This window comes from Cimex lectularius, unplaced genomic scaffold, assembly GCF_000648675.2.
Source record: "Cimex lectularius strain Harlan isolate CLEC.00 unplaced genomic scaffold, Clec_2.1 scaffold35, whole genome shotgun sequence".
Classification (NCBI taxonomy): Eukaryota; Metazoa; Arthropoda; class Insecta; order Hemiptera; family Cimicidae; genus Cimex; species Cimex lectularius.
The window spans coordinates 2024055-2043711 of record NW_019392746.1 but is presented as its reverse complement, the minus strand read 5'-3'; the positions used below and the strand labels follow the sequence as shown (position 1 = coordinate 2043711).

At 34.2% G+C, this 19657-nt stretch overlaps 1 protein-coding gene across 6 annotated transcripts in view; it reads left to right on the top strand.

The window, feature by feature from the left end:
* LOC106669290 (complexin-like) overlaps window positions 1-19657 on the top strand; it is a 340082-nt gene that overhangs the window by 60740 nt on the left and 259685 nt on the right. For all 6 annotated transcript variants that reach the window (XR_001340913.2, XM_024227159.1, XM_024227161.1 and 3 more), the window contains exon 2: window positions 17288-17403. Coding sequence is in view for 5 of the 6 variants with exons in the window: in XM_024227159.1 (XP_024082927.1) it covers window positions 17349-17403 (55 nt within the window). In the remaining variant the exon portion in view is untranslated. The remainder of the gene's footprint in view (window positions 1-17287; window positions 17404-19657) is intronic.

Below are 19657 nucleotides of genomic sequence, written 5' to 3'. Positions count from 1 at the left end.
AAATGAAAACATTTAATAAGTAAGCAGTTGAAATAATAGCAAAATTACTAGATAGTGCTGTCTGCATTTCATCAATAAATGAATATTAATTTTAAAAATATTAATTGAATAACTAAGTAATCTGATATGAATTTTTGTTGTTTGTACATATGCAAATCATTTATAATGAAATCAAAGATTCCATTGACTGTTTTGTAATTGTAATTTATTCGTTTTCATTTTGTTTATTTGTACTGGTCTCACTTGAGATTTGTAAATTTCGTATGTTTTCTTCATAGATTATTTGGGAAGGGATGTTGTTAATGTTTTTTTCACGTAAATGCTTTACACAGTAGTGTCAGTTTAATTGGAACGTACGAGCACTGAGTAAGTAAACTGTTGGGTTTTTACACTGACTCAGAACTGTAGGCCTGACAGACGGACAAATCTATTCAGCCTACTCCCCTTTGGTTTAATGTCAAAACTGGGGCGCCTTAATCGATTATTCGTCTAGGCCGACAAAAATATGCCTGCCGTTAACTTTTTTTTACTTTTAAAATTCAGACAGAGGCAATGTATCGATTTTGTTATCACGATACAGGTCGAACTATCAGTAGTTAGCAATTTTGGGAAGTATCGTTAAAATTGTATTCCTATCTGAGAGATTTGTTTACTAGGGCATTTATAACAACCCCATACCCCTTGTAAAGCTAAAGGCGCATGGAAGGTAACGTGGTATAAATTAAATATATTCCTCCACTGCAAGGTGGGTTTTTTAAACCCTGACGAATTTCGATTGGTTCAGTGCGAAAGAGAAATCTAATTTCCTTTTCCTAAAATTCACTCCCAGAAACCTGTTTCATACATTGGTAATATATTACCTTTTGGGAAAAAGCTCTCTTGTTTTTTTGTCCACGTGTCTGTATACATGAGTGTGTTTGTCCATGCTTTTAAAATTATTAATATCAATATTTATACTTTCACTCATACATTATTTACTAAAGCTTTTTTTATGTTGCTTTTTGAACGCGTAAAATACTCGAGTGAGGACTAACAGCCGGATGTATTTCGGATGATTATTTTTAAAGGATTTAATGGACTATCATCCAACAGTTATTGAACTTTAGCTACAACCGCTTTATAAATATGTTAATAAGATGCACTGCATTACATTATTCTGTGTATGCAGCACTCTTTGTCCTCAACGTATCTATTTATAGACAATGAACCGTCACTTTATCATATCTGTTTATCATACCTGAACTATACTGGTTTTGTCCTAATTCGTGTTAATTGACACTTACATGTCTAATTCTTCACTCATTATAATAACATCACAAGTCACTATGGTTTTTATAGTTCACTATCAAAAATTGAATGGAATAACGTAAAATAAATAACATTTTGAATATAAATACGTTAGCTTTTGAAATGTTTGCAATATTACAAGGTTTGGTTTCTATAGAGACCATAAATAAACTTTCCCCTGAAAAAAATCACCGTAGAAAGAAAAATTTAACTTACAAATTTACGCACGCAGAAATAGGAATGAAGTTGACTAAGTTGGGTTCTGATAAGGTTTCACGAAGCGGGGGTTCCGTGAGGTGGCGAGGGGGTGTTGGAGGGAGAGGTAGGCTATTAGACGACCTCCTATTGATTCGGGGGTTGCCCGAAACTAGGGTAAGAGTCGCATGCTACACTTTGTGGCCAACCCCTCGCCCCTCTGTGATACCGCGGCAGAACTAACAGCCGTGCACTGCCCGCCTAAATTGTTAATGCTACCAGGCAGTGATCAAAGCTTTGAAAGTTCCTCGGCAAATATCCAGTGTTGTGGATCCTAATCTCCGGGGCCTTTTGGTCTTTTTATGCGTGATTGCGTTTGCGACGAGTCTCAGAACGAAGGCCGGTCACGAGGAAGACATATGGAGGTTTTACAAAATTAAAAAAATATACCAAATTATTTCGCATTATAATTTAAACTAACCGGAGGTCCGTTGGTTATCAATATTGTAAAACAAGCAAAAAAACCGAACACACATATTTTATGGCTTATTTCAAACTATCTGTATTTTATTGTCATATTAATGACAACATGCTTATTTGAAAGTAAATTAAACTAAACGAGAACAGAATTCATGAGTTTTATAAAAATATTTAGTTATAATATTTTGAACGAAAATTCACAAAACACCTGAAAATCATTTAGTGATAAATTCTTATTACCTGATTTCTTGAACTTAATAACGCGTATTACCTCCTCTAGCTTCGCGGAGAGCCTTAAGTTTCCTAAGTCTTGTGAAACAAAATCACGTTCTTCAACAAGAGCGGTTTGAATTATTATTATTCTCTATGATAATCGGTTCGGTACTGGCATGGACGTTGATTCCATCAATACCATTACTGACTGTCTTTGAAATGCTGTGACTCACCAATGGCACATGAAGTAAAGCGTTCTCTACATCTTTTCCGCACAGTCTCTGTCATCTGATTGCCACAAACCGGCACTCGCCTGTGAAGAGAAAGAGCCCCCACCCCCATTGTTCCAGTGCCCATATTCCCACGGTGATGATGTACAGTCGTTCATCCCATCAAAGGAATCCATCAATATAATTTCTCGACCACCTACCTCCGCCTTTCTATTCGGGCCTCTCCAGTCATCCTGAAGCGGGACGTCTAGAGCCTTGACTATTTTCTCCTTATGATGACTGTTTTAGCACTCACCCTTAAGAACCGTTTGGAGTTGTCTAACAAGGAAGCTGTTAAATGACGGTAAGAGCAATTAAACTACCTTTATAACCGTCGTACCGCGTGGTAGACCTCTATCTTCACTTCGATCTAAACTTCCAGTGGCCCTAAATAGCTGTAGACCATCGTGGATGGTAGAGCACGGCTCACCCAGGACTTGGGTCATCTGTAACGCACGGTGCGTCAGTCGTTGGTCAAAGCATTTGCCCGGGCGAAATCTTCTCTTTAGGAAAAAAAAATTACTCAAGTTTATTGTTTCATCAAAGAAAATAATTTAACAAACCAATTAATCACACGACAAATTGGCTCTGGAAATTATGGAATTGAACAATATTTCTATATAAGATTCTCTAAATTCTCTAAAGATTGAAAAAGGGTTAGGAAGACTAGGTAAAGGTAAACGACAAGTTATTAAGTTATGTTTACGTTTTTAGTCAACTATTAAACTTTACCTAGTTACTAAGAAAAATAAATGATGAAAATACCTCTTTAGAGGACATCTAAGTAGCACGTAGCGAAAGAGGGCAAAACTAGTGACACCATGGCTGTTCCTTAGCTAGAAATTTAACTAAAAAATCGTTAAACGTTAAAGTTTATCATTAGTACAAATGAGATAAATAATCTAATAAGAGAATAAATAATAGAGGTATTTATCCAATTAGTTTTGGGAAATGTAAAAAATTATTCATTCTTGCTTAACCATTGCATTCCATAGGATTCGCAAAAGTTTTAAATGTCATAAAGATCATTTTAAATAATTTTTTAGAGTTTAATGAATTCATTTAAACTTAATTACATTATCATAAAACAAAACTATAGATTTGACTGAACCTAACGGCAATTTAACCTTCCTGATACAAAAAGCGTAAGAGTTCAGTTTCTCTTTTGAAAAGTCACACCATTATGATATTTAATATTTTTACATAAACGTTAGACGGTAAAGTTTAGTATTTAGCGATGGTACAAGGGATCGAGTAAATTGTTAAAGAGATAATTATGTAATTATTCATGATGCTGTCGATTTGAACTAACCTTGGGTAGTGCTCATTGTGTTCTGTCTGGTTGAATAGCTAAAAATGAACAATGAACTGTTGGTAGTAATTAATTATAATTAATCCGAAAATAATTTCTAAACTCACATCTCTTTCTATTATATTATACTTTAAATTTCTTAAAACTTGCTCAATTTTGGATAGTCTGAACATTTATTGATTTTAGCTGAACCAGTGGATTCCAAAGATTTAGCTGATAGTAAAGTTTGATGATCTTAAAAGATATTTTAATATTTAATTTAGTATCTACATTTTTTCGTGTTTGATCAAACTTGAAGGCAGGTGTGATAAAGGTACACAGAATTTATTAAATCCAGGCGAACAGGGGTTAAGAGAAATCTGATAAAGAGATTTCTTTTTTGTAAAGGCACACCAATATGATATTTAATATTTATTAATACTTTTATACAAGATGGTACGAGAGATGGAGTAAATTATAGAAGAAATAATATGAGGGATTAAAGGTGGATTAGGTAAGATTAGGTCTCGAGGCCAACGTTCTTTAAGGCGACGATATGGCGGATTCCCGAAATGGAAAAGAATATAGAGTGTTTTGGCAGTAGAGAGGGATCAGCTCTTTGAGGAAAAGAATGTTGGGTCCGTGGTTAGTGAGGTTAATGTAGTAAAGAGCTTTGAATTTATCTGAGAACTTTAGATTGTAATGATTGGATGGGTTGCATATTGGATGGAACCAATACAGTTGTACATATTTCCTTATGTTTTACGGTATTGTCCTTCACTCTTTGCGCAAGTCTTTGATAAGCTGAAGGTGTTCTGAGATGCTTGAGGTTACTTCGATAAGATTCGGGTAGAAGGCGAAATTGCGGTATCGTCTACTTAGGTTGTGATTATGGTATCAGGTTGTATAAGAAATTCAACAGTATATAAATGTAAAGGGTAGGATCAACGGAACGCTCCTTTGTGGGACGCCGGCGTTTATTGGTGTGATATCTGAGTACTCATTGCTAAACTAAAACTTTGACTAAAATTTTCCTTTAATTTTTATCAGTTCAGTTCATTTTTCTAAAAATATTTCTCGAAATTTTATGTGGTCAACACATTTACAGAAGTATTAATTGTTTAAGTATCAGTATTGTACTGTACATTGCTGAACAATATACTGCAGCATGTCCATCAGACGGTTTTAAACAATGAGGAACGTCTTTCTTGCTCTGTAATGTATACTGCCGATTTATAAACTTTGTATATATATTAAAGAATAAACACATATAATAGTAGTACTGCAGCAAGGAAATTTCGTTTTTGACATCTGCCATGTGTCCTCTAGTGGATACATGGATAAATCGTGTTTGTTTAAATGTATCTTTTCTTTATTGAGAGCACTTATCGATTCGGCGTTTTAATAAAATATACCGTTTTGAAAACAATTTAAATGAAAAGGCCAAGTAAAATTTCATTGAAGCACTGATAAAGTCTCGAACCTCAAATGTGGTCAATTGATACAGGCTGGGAAAACAACCGTCCAATATAATCTTATACGGACTGTAATTGTTATTTGCTCGCGAGTTTCCGTGTTTGTATGTTGGTTCTTCAAGAGAGACGATTTCCCTCTTGTTTCACGAGAAATACAGAGGTAATTATGGTTGCACAAACAAGAAAGGTTAATATCGTCCAGGAGATTCAAACAACCGACTACGTTGATCGGCCAATAGTGTTGCCTGTCTGATTTTTGTATTAAAAGCTGAGGAGTTCTTTTTAGAAACTAAAATATTCTAAAGTAACTGGTTCCTTTATATATTTTATCGACATCATTTTGGAATGGCTCCCACGTTAAGTGCCATCCCACCAATTCAAAATATATTTATAAAACACGATTACAATTTTTGACCCTTTGTGCTTTTAGTACACACTATATCAATTTTCCATATGTTATTTATTCGTTTTACTTCTAATCCAATAAAGCCTTATATGCCAATTTTATTACGCAACAAATTGTACTGCAGAATAAACAAAAAATAAATACCAGTGCTTATACCTTACAACTATTACTCTCTTACCTTTAATCTATTTAGACTGTAATGGATTTTTCACCTCTATTGTTATGAAAGGAAACTAACTAGTTAATAATATGTAATAATATTCAATCGAAATAAACTTAAAATTTTATTAATTTGGCTGTCGGTGTATTCAGCGGATATTTCGGTTAACAGATTACTCTGTTATGTTGACTTTAGATGAATTCTACGTCTCTTGTTTATTCTGTATAAGGAGGGAATGTTGACTTTTCTTCTTTGAAAAATAATCGAGTTATTTCTATAATCCTTATTATGTTATCGATAGTGAATGCTGATTATGCCTGGTGTTAACGCCATAGCTGTCCTTATTTTGTTTTTCGTTTCCTTCCCTATTAATTAATCCTTTTTCTTTCTCATTTTTTCGTTCCAATTGAAAAAATCTTCAAAGTAAAAGAAGAAAGGATCCATAATTTAGTTTTAATGTTTTTTGCAATAAGCGTTGGAGAAAGTCTCTCTATTGTTATTGTTTTTACCGGCCCTGAGGGTCAAACAGCCGCCGCCGGCTCAGTCCACGATCGTTCACGTTCGAAGACAATCGTAATATGTAGAATTTTGTCGATCGGGGATTTTTCATCCCTCACACCGAAACCATCTATCAGTTATCATCATCACTGACATCAACGTGATGACCGTAGCGGATTTTCAACCGAAAACGGCTGCAGATTCTTCTGCAGACTGAATACAGTCAGAACAGTGGAAGTCCTGGAAGCCCAATAGTAATATCGTACGGCATTCCGACATTATCCCTTTATATAGTCAAGGAATGACACACTTCGATTAAATTTGGCACGACTCAAACGCGGGCTTTGGAAGTAACGGTCCGTGTTTGCCCTATTCTCAATCAGATCAGGATAGATATAGATTATTCCACTTCTAAGGTTAGATTCTCTCAGTACCATCTTCCTCCGTGCTCTTGATACCGTTCTCTGCCGATCCGAACCTATGAAGCTGCTATTTCCTGTTAATAATCCATATGTTACAGCATTTTTAACGTCTGAGTGAGGGATTGCGGTGGTCAGATCAGGTCGGGTTTGTCCGCCCTTCTTCTCCAGATCTATCTATCATGGGACCCCCCAGACAGCCACCGCTGTTTAGCCGAGACGCTCCAATCATTCAAATAGATGTTTACATTCTATACTTATGTCAGTTAAAATAATTTCAAGCCGTGAAAGGGGATTTCTTGAATGCTCGACATAGCACTGAGTATATTCATTTCTTTTAAATGGGTTTTTCTTCCTGATTTTTAAGGATTAAGTTTTACATACTTAAGGTTAGCATATAACAAACCTTTCATTCCTTTTCCGATCGATGAAAGAAAAAGAGATGTGGGATCGTTGAGGTGAGAGATGTGGTACCACTCTTTCGTTGACGGTCGCGGGTTCGATCCTTACCTTATCCACTGGTGTTTTTAACAAAGGTGGGGTCAGTACGTCCTTACAAGGCAACAGTTGAGTTTAATAATTTTGGAGGTCCGAATTCGTCGAATGTAATGTACTATATATGCTGCAAGTGGCTTTAATCAGTTCCGTAGGAATAGAAATGACGATAGTTTGTACAAATCATGTTTCCTTTCGTCATTATACATTTTCCGAGTATGGTGTGTTTAACCTCAGAAATAAAAAGCAAAAGCAATTACGGAATCATTAAAACAAACTGAATTAATCTGGTTAATTTTACCTTATTTTTAATTGAATGTTTTTGGGATGGCAAATGTCGATTACTAAAGCCTGAAGGGCAAGATGATTTTTAGTCTGTTACAAGGGGAGCTGGAATTCGTGCGTTGCATTTTAATTCGTCGGATTTTATTTTTTAGTAAGATCTATTGTAAATATAAACAAATCGGTGGATCAAACGGGGTTAATTTTTGCATATAGTTATTCCCAAAATGTCAGGAATATTGGTTTCTGTTATATGTATTAAATGTTAAATTAAATAAAGTAAATTTTAAACTGTAAACGTGGTATTTCCGTGTGTAAATTAAAGTCGTCCAATTCGATTGACTAAGCAACGTAAAACAATGAAAATCAATTTACGTTTGAAAGTGAGGTTTATTTTACTTGTATTGACTTTATACTGCGGTTCCCTCTGATCTCACTACTGCTTTATATCTGGATATAGCCACCTATAATCAAAACCTTATTCCTGCGTTTTAACGGGTTAATATCAGGAGAATTTCAATATATATTTCTCGGGAAAGAAGGGAAGGGGGTTCTGATCGGAATGTACAAATCGATCCAGTTGATCAATATATCGTTTGAGTGAGATATTAAACATTTCAGGAAGGAAGAGTCCGAACATTCTTGCTCTCGGTTAAGCATTCCTGTTTTATGAGACCCCATTCATCACAGATGTCCCTCAGTTATGTCCAAAAGGCAAGATTATTTCATAGATGTTTTACGTCTTAATGGTGAATACTGCAGATATACTCACAAATAAATATAAAACAATTTTTCAAATTTATTTATAAGTTTATTATAACATTCCGGACGCTTTATGAAAGATTAGAACTAAAAGTACGACTTCTTTCCTAGGAAAACAAAGTAAATGAAGCTACACAATAACGTACCATTTATGAGGCTGTTATTTGACCCTTCTGGACTTAGGGACTGAGGGACTGCAATCTATCCTAAACCGAGAGCAAACAATCCAATCCTAAATCCTTCGCATCACCACCCTTTCGACATCTAACCAAACATGCAAATGTTGATATACTTTTTGTTAAAGAATTCGCCTATTCCCGAACCCAAAAAAATTCACAGCAGCACACTTCAGTCCTTTCAACATGTCATTCTTTTTTTGATGCCAGGAATTTTCTTCAAAAATGAAATAGAGTATATAGATAAAATAAATGCAATAGAAAGCTGAAACCACGAAGAGGTTCATTTCAAGCCCCATAAAAGAATATTGACTAGGCGCCTTACTGTAGTTATTGTTTGTTAGTTAGTTGTAATTATAAAATAAATTACTAATAAAGGAAGTCCCCACTTACCCTGAGAAATTTCGAGAAAAATGGTGTAGTGTGAACGAAGTATTTGTGTTATTTTATTCAAAATTGACGAGGCCCCGAGGTACAGAGAGGCTAGCATTAAACAAAGAAAGAAAGAAATCATATATCATCATAACTTGGTAGGAGAAACAGGAAAAGGATTAAAATGCGAGAAAGATAGAAGAAAAGCAAAGAAAAATGACCAATGTAGTTTGTCGCTCCTAAAACAAAACAAAAAATAAATAAAGTAATCAGAAAATAAGAAACAACTTATTTATGAATGATAATAAAAGCTCTTTTGTAACTTACAACACTCCAACAGTTTACTTACGCGTTAATTACTTACATTGCGCATAAATTCATCAGAAACGAAGAAATAAGTAAGTTTGATAAATGCAGGATCAAAAAGGCTCTTTTGCAATATAGCTAACACGTTCGACAGTTTTCTAACATCGCGTTAGTTGCTTGTAATGAGCATAAAAGAATCGGAAAAGAAAAGACAAGTTAGGTGGAGAAATGAAATATAATAAAATCTGTGTTGAAAATACAACATTCTCATCAGTTTAGTTACCACACAATAGCTGCTTATACATAAAATGCACATAAAAGTATCAGACAGTAAGAAACAAGTCAGACTGAGAAATCAAGATTAAAAATGGACCGTTTTGATGTATTTATGTGTGTATGATACACACTCATTGTGTTTCTTAACACGTGTTAATTACTTATAATGCTTATAAAAGAATCACAAAGTGAGAAACAAGTTAGATTCTGAATGGTCAATAAAGCTATTCTGTAACTAATAACATACTGGAAAGTTTACTTACCAATTGTTAAATGCTTACGGCGCTCTTAAAAGAACAGAAAGGAAGAAAGAAGTTAGATTGAGCTTGGAAAGATCAAAAGATGATCAAAACATGATAAAATTCAATTTCATCAAACGATTTTGATCAAAGCACTTTTTGCTATCAAATCCAGCAACTCTGGCTTTTTGCTTATCTTTAAGAAATACAAATAGAATAAAAAAGGAACTGACAAAACTTATTTGAAAACCTACGAATAAAACTTCCTGGTCATATTTGCGCATTTTGGAAATGTAGATGTAAAAAAATGGTCATTCACGTATATTCTTACTCGTTAACAGCACAATAAATCCGTTAACACGCTACAAGAGTTGCGTGAATATCTTAATAGTCTTTCATTTAGAATCCTAGGGAGGTCATTGCCGTCATCATACGATCAAGTAGTCTGACCTTACAGTAGGCAGAAGTTAAAATGATTAGGATAAATCTATACAATGTATATAAATAAGTGACTATTATTTTTTGGTTAGTTAAAATTTATATTTTTGCATCGTTGTCCGTCTTTCCGAAATGGGAATAATGTTCAATTCGTAGTTGGTTAACAGTATATTTCTTTCTGCAATTCTTTCTCAGAAGAGAATAGAGGTAGTTAGGTTTTCGCCAAAGTTTCTTCCCTCAAATAAATACAATATCAGCCAAGTTTTATAAAGTTTCCTTGTAGAGAAAAGCCGTTTCTACCTAGTTTAGTAGTTTAAAAATATTCTACACAAAGCTTCCTCTAGCTATATAACTTAGTTTTACAATTTGAACAATTTCTACATAATATTTATATAATAATACCTACGTATATTTATTTCTTAATTATTCATTTAATTAGATTCCTTAGTTTTAAAACTAGCTTTTTATAAACAACAATGCCCTCCCTCAATGTAGAAAATTCATTTTTCATTGTCTATTTGGCTGTTACTGATCCTCGTTGAGTCTTTCAGACGCGTTTCGGCATTTTACCATTTTCATTGTTGGGTCTGTGTGAATTTTGTGAAGTTAAGTCTTTAATGAGATCGTGAGGGGTGGGGGCGTTCTTCGTTTTATTCTCTTAATTAAGTATACTTTATATATAATATGAAACCGTTAAAAATCTCACCTTGTATGTTACTTGATCGCTTACATTTTATAGCACAAGGTTGGCATTTCACTAGCTTGAAAAATTATATATTTACTGTCAGTGCCTCTAGTCATCATCTAAGTTTCTTTACGATTTGAAACACTTAATGAACATCGAAAACAATGAGGTCATAAGTTTATCAGTATGGCTCAATGCCTAAAGAAAAGCTTTGGAAGATAGAGAAAGGTTTTTTTTCCTATCCGAGTTGTTATACTTAAAACATGAGGTTCAATTTTCTTCAGGGTAAAGTGTAATAAATTCAGTGTTTTTAATAAGCAGATTATGCAACAGTGAAAACTATAAGAATAACTTATAATGATTTCCTCCCGACTTATGTCGATTACTTGACGATTCATCGAAAACTTCTAGTAGCCTAATTTTGTCATTTAACTTCACAAAATTTTTTTTTATAATTTAAATTCTAACAAAAAAATCCTTGGAATTTATTTGAATAGTTTTAAACTCGTGGAATGTCCGTCACGTCGCTTTGTAAATGTTTTAACTGAGAGTTCAAACGAATTTCGCGTGTATTCAAAGAGGAAATAATGGGTTTTTAATTAATCCCCCGAGGGTTGAGAAAAAGTGTCAGGCCAGCAATTCTCTCAGGATTATTGCTCTAATTCTTGTTGTTTCCTGTCCCGGCTCGGTCCAAGGGCGAGTTCAAACCATAGATCTCGTACAAATATTTGTTACATAATGAAAATCCAACAGCACTCTTTGTACTGGTGCTGTAAGACCGGTAAAGTGAGATTCAATTTAACAGCAACCAAGACCAAATAACATTTTATACTTATTCCGAAGAATTAATGGAAAAGTTGAATATAACAAGAATGTTTACCCTTTAACTCTTTCCTCTCTAGTATGTTCTTTGAATACGGACATTCGAAACGGAATATTTTTTCTTTTATTGTGTATTGAACGTTTTTCCTTATACTGACACTATTCGGTTTACGACTTTAGAATTTACTTTTTAAAGTATATAAAATTTATTGTGTTATTATAGTGTACTATCATTAATTTTTAGTATGTTATATTTTATCTAGACCTATGTGGGTAGGGGTGATGAAACTCCAGCTTGATTATTTTTGATCGTTTCGGTTTGCCTACCCTTCCTGTTTTTGTATGTCAGACTCATTACAGCTCAGACTTAATTCTTTTACCCATAAACTCACCATCGAAGCAAAAAAAGTGCAAATGACCGGACCACAATGATCAAAAACGCAAAATGAAATGTGTTGTGCAGTTATGTGCATTACTTAGTAACAATCATTAATCACCTAGTACTTTGCCTGCAATTTTTTTTCATTCTCCGAAAACTTTTAGATGGCAGAATAATTGCAGTATTACTTTAGTCCTTTAATTAATACCATGGTTAATATCAAGGTCTGAAAAGTTCTGTAGGTAGTCCTTTTGGCAGCCGTCAACAGCCTTAATGTGTAGGTTGTTGAAGATTTGTAATTGTGATGCCACGTCAGTTAAAACAATGAACCTTTGTCATTTGGACCATATAAGTAATTCCAAACTAGTACCTGCGATTACCTCTAGTTTGCGAAATGATCTGCAAACGAGGGGTACCGGAATCTGGGATTTCGGCTGGTGGTCTATTCGGCAAACGTCTAGAAACCTTAATGTATAGGTAGCTTTTTCAATCGACTTCAGACAGGGCACAGCTTCAATTCTAGTTTTGTAACGTTTGATGTCCTTGACCATGATGCTGAAGACTTTCCAAATACCGCGCTCTCTCAAGATCTGATCACTCCTCGTCAGTTAAAACATAAACTGTAATAATTTGGGTTATACAAGTAATTTAAAAGGAGTTGGAAAGCAGGTTATCTTGGTTTTACCCTATCATTGTTGTTGGGTATGTCAGAATCGTTTAATTCCAGACTGGAATTGCTCAACTGACGGAATGATCCACAGAAGAAAATTACCGAGGTCTGTGAAATTATGATGGTCCTACGTCGTTATTCTTGAGGTAGTAGTTGCTTATAGCCGTTAGTTTTGGGCGAAACGAAATTGCGTCAGCTAACATTATTGACTGAATTTTATACTGGTCTGAACTTTTTTGATCTGTGTGCTGAATACTATTGAACTTTGTCTCTGTGCCTTAAAGTCGCCGCTACGTCAGCAATACAACATCATTTGAATCCAAGAACTGGTATAGTTTAAACCTTATACGTATTCCTAAGGGTGTAGGTTGTCTAGGCTTTATCTGAGATGCAAGAATCTCTGATATGTAACTACTACACAAAATCGATAAAGAAATAATAGTTCTTATTGGTTAGCGAAATTAATTAGTACATAGAATTGAAAGGTTATTGTTAAATAGAAACCGAATTATTCTCGAGTGTCTAAAGTTGATAAATCTTTCATTCCCGTGTTTAACAAACAAAATTATGATTTAAAACGAATCATCTCAATGAATAACGTTATTACACCAAGGATCATTGTATCATCAATTACGAACGAATATGAAAATTTCGGGATGTATATCGTCATACTACCAGTTGCATCGGTTTCGTCTTTGAGTCAGCTAACTTTGTTGCTCAAGTAAGTTATCCAACTAAATATCACAAGTTGCTAACTAATTTGCAGTAGAAGACCGTTTGGAAGGGATCTATCTTGATTACAGGCAATACATCCATGGAGCCCTTGGGGCGACTCCTCCTCCCCTTTAGAGTAGCTTTGTCTCACCCATTTGTGTCTGTTTATACCGACATGTCCTCTCGCTTCTGTTAAGTCGTAAGTCTGGCTTACCCTTAATGCACAGTGGACAACTTGGACTTCTGCCTTCTATTGTGTGTAATTGTTGAATTCCACATTCATTGATTGATTGGCATTGATTTTGCCCTTTGTATTGAAAAACGTTTTGAATTTGAAATTCCTCATCTTCATTTCGAGGCTTGTTTCGTCGTAAATAATTCAAAAGTGTAAAAACTTTTCTAACTTTCCGGTTTTTCGCAGTTTATTTTTATGGATTAATATTCGGAAAGTTTTTCTCTACTTTAATACACAAATAAAATCAAGTGCGTATTTCTCAAATAATAAACATAAATGTCTACAATTACTTCCTTAATTTAAGCCAAGGTTGGACAATTTTATTAACAATATAAAACAAAATGATAAATACAAAAATCTATACTTTTTCAGCAAACTTGTTTACACTTTTTACTATTGATTAAAAATTAATATGGCTCTAGTGTTAATACCAATAAATCTTCAAGATTTAATGATAAAAACGTAAGTTAATTGCCGACTTAATAGCTTCACAACGGCTCTGAACGAAAACCAGTAATCTATGAAGTAATTAATCTAATGTAAACCCCTAAAAGCAGTAATAATTGATGACCTGCATGTTGATGGATAGATGGTGCTTAGATCTATCACTCTAGGAAACCTCACTTATCACATCACATCACATTACATGTACATTCTGAATTATGAGTCATTTTTTGACTATGGACTATTTTTTCTAGAAAGGGAATTTTTATTATTTTGTATTTCTTCTAGGGAGGATTTCCTTTATCACTGTCCACTGATTGTACATTTCGAACATAGAGTAAACAATAATTACATTCATTAATCCTAACAATAACATTTATTCTTACGTTGTTGTTATTAAAAAAATAAAAACGTAGAATTATCACAATATACATTTTTTTGAGAAATTGATTTTTATGCACAGGTATGCTTTTTTTCGAATTATGTGTTTTTTTCACTTTCACACGCGTCTTTAACTAAATATTTATTGTAAAGTTAATAATCCAAATATTTAAAATCGAAAACGTGACATACTACTTCATTAAGCATTTGTCATCAGTTCACATAGTTAACATGGCAACTATTATTGTGTTATAATCTTGTAGTACGTTTAGTAAAAAAATATCTTAAGAAATTGGAAAATGTTGCTCAAATAAAGACCTGAAAGGTGGATCGAATCAAGTTAACCTAAATATAAAATATAAAGTAATCCTCGGTGGAAGCGTAAATCTCTATGGAGCTGGGGGTTGTATTATCGAGGGGGCTACTAAGCTCAATTAGCAAGATATAAACTGGTTTTTATCCTCAATTATAATTAGAGAAACCATTTTTATCTTTCTCATATTTAATAGGCAAATTTAGGAAATTGGTCGCATAAGAATTAAAAAAACAAATAAAACATTATTTTAATAGCACGAGGTCGAGCTTACTGGATAGTGTGGAAAGTTCCAAAAAGAAATAAACTTGTAAATAGGCCACTTTCAGCGGTTGGTATTCTAGTGCAAGTCTACCTTACATACTATATTTTTATTGATATCGATTTGGAGAGACACCTGCTTCCCTTCTTCGGCCTTCATTTTCGTATTTTGCGAAGAGGAGGTTAACATATGAATTGGTTCCATGAGGTGAAGTTGTTACGTTTTATCACGTTGTACGTAATACATATAACATGTATGTATAGTGTTTTAAGACGCGTAGAAAAAAAATATGTTACACTTATCGTGTTTTTTTATTGATTTTAAGATTTTTTAAATTAATAACCTTATAAACTTTTCATATTAGCCAAGGAACGTTATATCTTATATGCGATGCGTTTTCTTTTTTTTTGGGGGGGAGGAAAGGGCAGGGGGACGGTGTGAACCGAACCCATGTCCGCATGTCCGCGAGGTCCATAGCCGAGAGCTAACACGCTGACCACACGGCTATGCGGTACCCCAGAATTTAGCATTGATTTTTATAAAATGTAAATTAATTTTTTCATGTTTATTAACAATGCAATAACAAATAATCGGATGTTGTCCATTGTTCTTCTGATTCTCATTTGTTACATCACAAGAGGACACGTGTTGAAGAAGCAGCCTAGGTTGGCAGTCTTTCAAATGTGGGATTTGAGGGCGAGTAGAAATCTGGGCCAATCTTGTTTGAGGTGCCATTTATGATACTAGGGATCGGAAATATTAGAGACAGATTAAAAAGAAAAGTTGTGACGAAAGGTTAGAGTGGAACTTCTGGACGCGGGATCGGACAAAGTCTTCAATAAAGGCAGTGCCGAGGTCGTTATGGATGGTGAGGTTAGATACGTAGTAAGGAGCTTGAGGAACTTTTCTGAGAACTTTCGGTTCGATTGCGTAGATGGTTAGCATATTAGGTCTTGAGAAAAGACTTTCTTGTTGATGATGAATTAGTGGGCAATTAGGTTGGTTTCTGATCCAAGGTTTAAAGGCGACGAGGAGGATTGTGAGGATGGGACATAGTAGAGAGCAAAATTTGAAAGGTAGAAGAAAGAGCGAGAACAATTGTAACTTGAGAAAGGGAACGGATCGTCTTGAAAAAAGGTTGAGGTCATTGTGGATGGGGTCGTGAGAAACGAAGTAGGGAGCTAAAGAGTTGTTTTGAGGGCTTTTGGTTGGAATTAATCACAAATGGCCCAGAGGTTCTACTTATCTGCCCGAGATGAACTACCTCCAGGTGATGGAAAAAGACGTTCGTCTGATGTTATAGTTTTTAAAAACTGCAACAATCTGGCATTTATTAAGATGTTTTTGCCATATTTATGCGAATAATTTTCCAGGGTCCTATTCTCCCTTTTAAGATCCGCACATCATCCTGTAGCCGAATTGCCCGTCGATAGGCCATTCTCGTTTCCGAACGTCTTCTTCAAAGAGGAAAATGGGCTTTACAAAGTGTTATCCTGAATGATAGAATTTGTTTGATCACAAATCCTACCACTGAAAACAACAGGCCCATTTCATTAGAGCAGGATAGGACATTGTTTGATATTGCAAGGGATACTGCTATTTTGCTTAACATAATTGAAACGCAGCCGCAAATTATGTAGAAAACTGACGGAAGCTTCTGCAGAAAATCTTAATTAATAAGATTAAGCCCATTAATGATCATTGACTCGAATTAGATGCTTACTATATGCCCTCATTGTACATACTGAGAAATTTAGTAAGATTCCATTTTTTTAACACACGCAATAAATTAATATAAATCAACAGGATAAGTAAACGTAGAACAAGGTGTGTGCTTCAAGCGTGGCTGAATAATTTAATATGTAAGATGTTATCATTCGCAAAATAATATGCCCTGATAACGTTCTCTGTGTTAACACAGGGCTGTAAATCTTTAACTCAACGATCGGAACGAGATTTATAACATCATTGTGCTTCCGAACAAAATTTATCGCAGCTATTGCTCAGAAGTGTTATATTGTATCAATTACTCTGAGAGGGGAAAAGAGGCGGATGGCGTTGTCATTACTTGCCTTAACTGGAATACCGAGGACCTTTTGAAAGGAGATAACTCCTCGAATCGTGGAATGACGTGATCTTTGGGTTGTTTTCAAAGCGAACCGAATCCCTCTAGTTAACATTACAGCATTATTATATTTATTCCTGCCCGAAGGGATTTTATCTAAAGTTTAGGGATAAAGCAGAATCGTGTTTTTTTAGATATGAATTCCCAGTGGGCCAACGACCCGACGGTTTCAATAATCGAGATACATATTTTAACAATATTTTCCCATTTTGTTTCAGAAAGAGAGAGTGTGAGGGCAATTAATTTCTTGAGACTCACACAGAAAACAAGAAAACCAAGATGGCTGCGTTCGTGGCGAAGCAGATGGTTGGCAACAAGTTAAATGCCGTTAAAGGTAAAAATTAATTCTTTACATGCTTGATAAAATATTTCTTTTAATGATTTATACTATAAAAAAGTTAATAAAAAAGAAAAACTTTTATATGACAACCTCTCGTAGATATTCTCTACTTTTTTCTTTGGTGAAAATGACAACCACTTAGACTAATTCAGTAGTAAAGTTGATGTGTTTTTAAATAGGATTGTAGATCTAATTGTAGATTTGAGTGCTAATCGTTATTACAGCTACAGAAGAACTGGTGTCTAGCTACCATAGATTGTTGCTGATCACGAGTCATTAAACAATGTCATTTTATGAGCCCAGTTCGAGCATATTTTTAGTTACTGAAGTAATTTCGAACATCAAATTTATTTTACATTATAACATTTAAGAATCTTACTAGGGTGCAAAACAAAAAAAAAATATTGTCAACCTTTCATTTTTTTGAACATCCTGTTTGTGAACTTTTCTTTTTATAAGGGTTCGCAACAGCAGAGGACATAGAAACCATCAGGGTGCCGGTGCTCTTGAAAAAAAAGCCCATTTGTAAGTATGTCGGGTTTGAATGCAGGTCCGCTGGATTCGAACCCTGGACCTTTAACTTAGTGATGAGCGCCGTGCCACCGACGCCCCTTGAACATCCTGTTTTAGCTCTATTTTTTCAGACATTTGCAGTTCGAATTTACTCAGTTTAGTTTTATAAATAAAAAATGAACTTAATAATGTTAATAAAAATGAAATATATACGATTTAAATTCTTTAAAAATTGGGGCAGTTGAGGCCCCCATGGGGAAGTCTTTGGTGATTGCCTTTTCCAGTTTATGTGTACCATTCCAAAACTGTAATTTGTTCCACTGTGCCTCACGTTTCGTTTTTGGTGTGAAAGTAATAAAAAAGAACTATTTGCGCATAATTAATGCACCGATTTATAATACAGAAACATACAAAGTTTAAGAGACAACTGTTACAAATATAGCAACAGTTAACATTTAACACAGTTATAGGAGAATGCACTTCTAATTGTTTTTGAAATTTAATTTAAATATTAATGTTAATATTATTTATAAGCTATAATTAATCGTTATGATTATTCAAAAATTCTTCTTGTTTACGAAAAAAGAAAATATAATCGACGTAAATTTGTGAGGTGTAAGATTTTGATGCCGAGGTTATTAAATGAATTAAAGGGATAGCGACAGTTTTTTCGAACAAAAAATCCAATTGGTGAGTGTTTTATTACATTACACTCTTTTTTTTGCACAGAATTAAACTGGTCCCACTAGATTCCGGGTTTTAGAAGTACTTCAAGTATATTTTTTGAAAGTCGAAAATCAATTGTTCCGTACGTTGAATCTTATCCTGTTGAACATGGAACTGACCTTCCCTTATGCTTTTTTTAAGACCCTCATCTTTTATTTATATTCTATATTTTTGAAAACTACCTTCCAAACTGAAACATTCATACAGCAAAAGGGATCGGGTTGTAACGTTTTTAAGGCGTAAATCGGACATCGACTGAAAAAGTTGAAACACGATCAGAAAATTGCTTTTCCTTGAAGGCTGTATTCTTTCAATTTTACTACACATTCTCAAAAACCCTGTATGTATTGCAACATTTTTTAAATCACCCAGAAGCGAAGAAATATATATTTTTATAATATAAAAAAAGGATTGTTCAGTTTTGTCCCAGCTTTCGGTTGTTGTAAAAAATCGACGAACCAATATGTATTAAAAAAAACTCGAGCTACGAGTTCACCAAGAAAAATAAAACAAAAATATTTGTTGTATATATACGTTGTGCTAAATGTATTGTTGAGCAAATGGTACAGAAACATGGCAATTTAAAACCTTCTCTTTGAACAAATAAATGCCATTGAAAAATTGCTGTTGGTGATTGACTTGAACAATCTACAGTTTAGTGCTTAAGCAGAAAGTAGATTTTCTCCTGAAAAGGAAACGCGTACCATAAGTAAAATCTATTGAGTAGAAGTGGAGTTAAAAAGAAAAAGCCGTTCTTCTGAAAAACGTTCCTATGCCCTTAAAGTATATAAAGTTGTGTATTGTAATAATTATTTTACTAGTTCATAAAACAGTATGGTGAGTGTTAATTTGGCAATTTTTCTCAAAAAGGTAGTTCTCATGCTATTGTGCTATTTTGCTTTTTAATTAAAATATACTGTAGAAGTGTAGATAAATGGTATGTTAATAGCAATTAAATTTTAATTACGTTAGCCCGAATGGAGTTTCGATTGTTTGACTGATGTTAAAG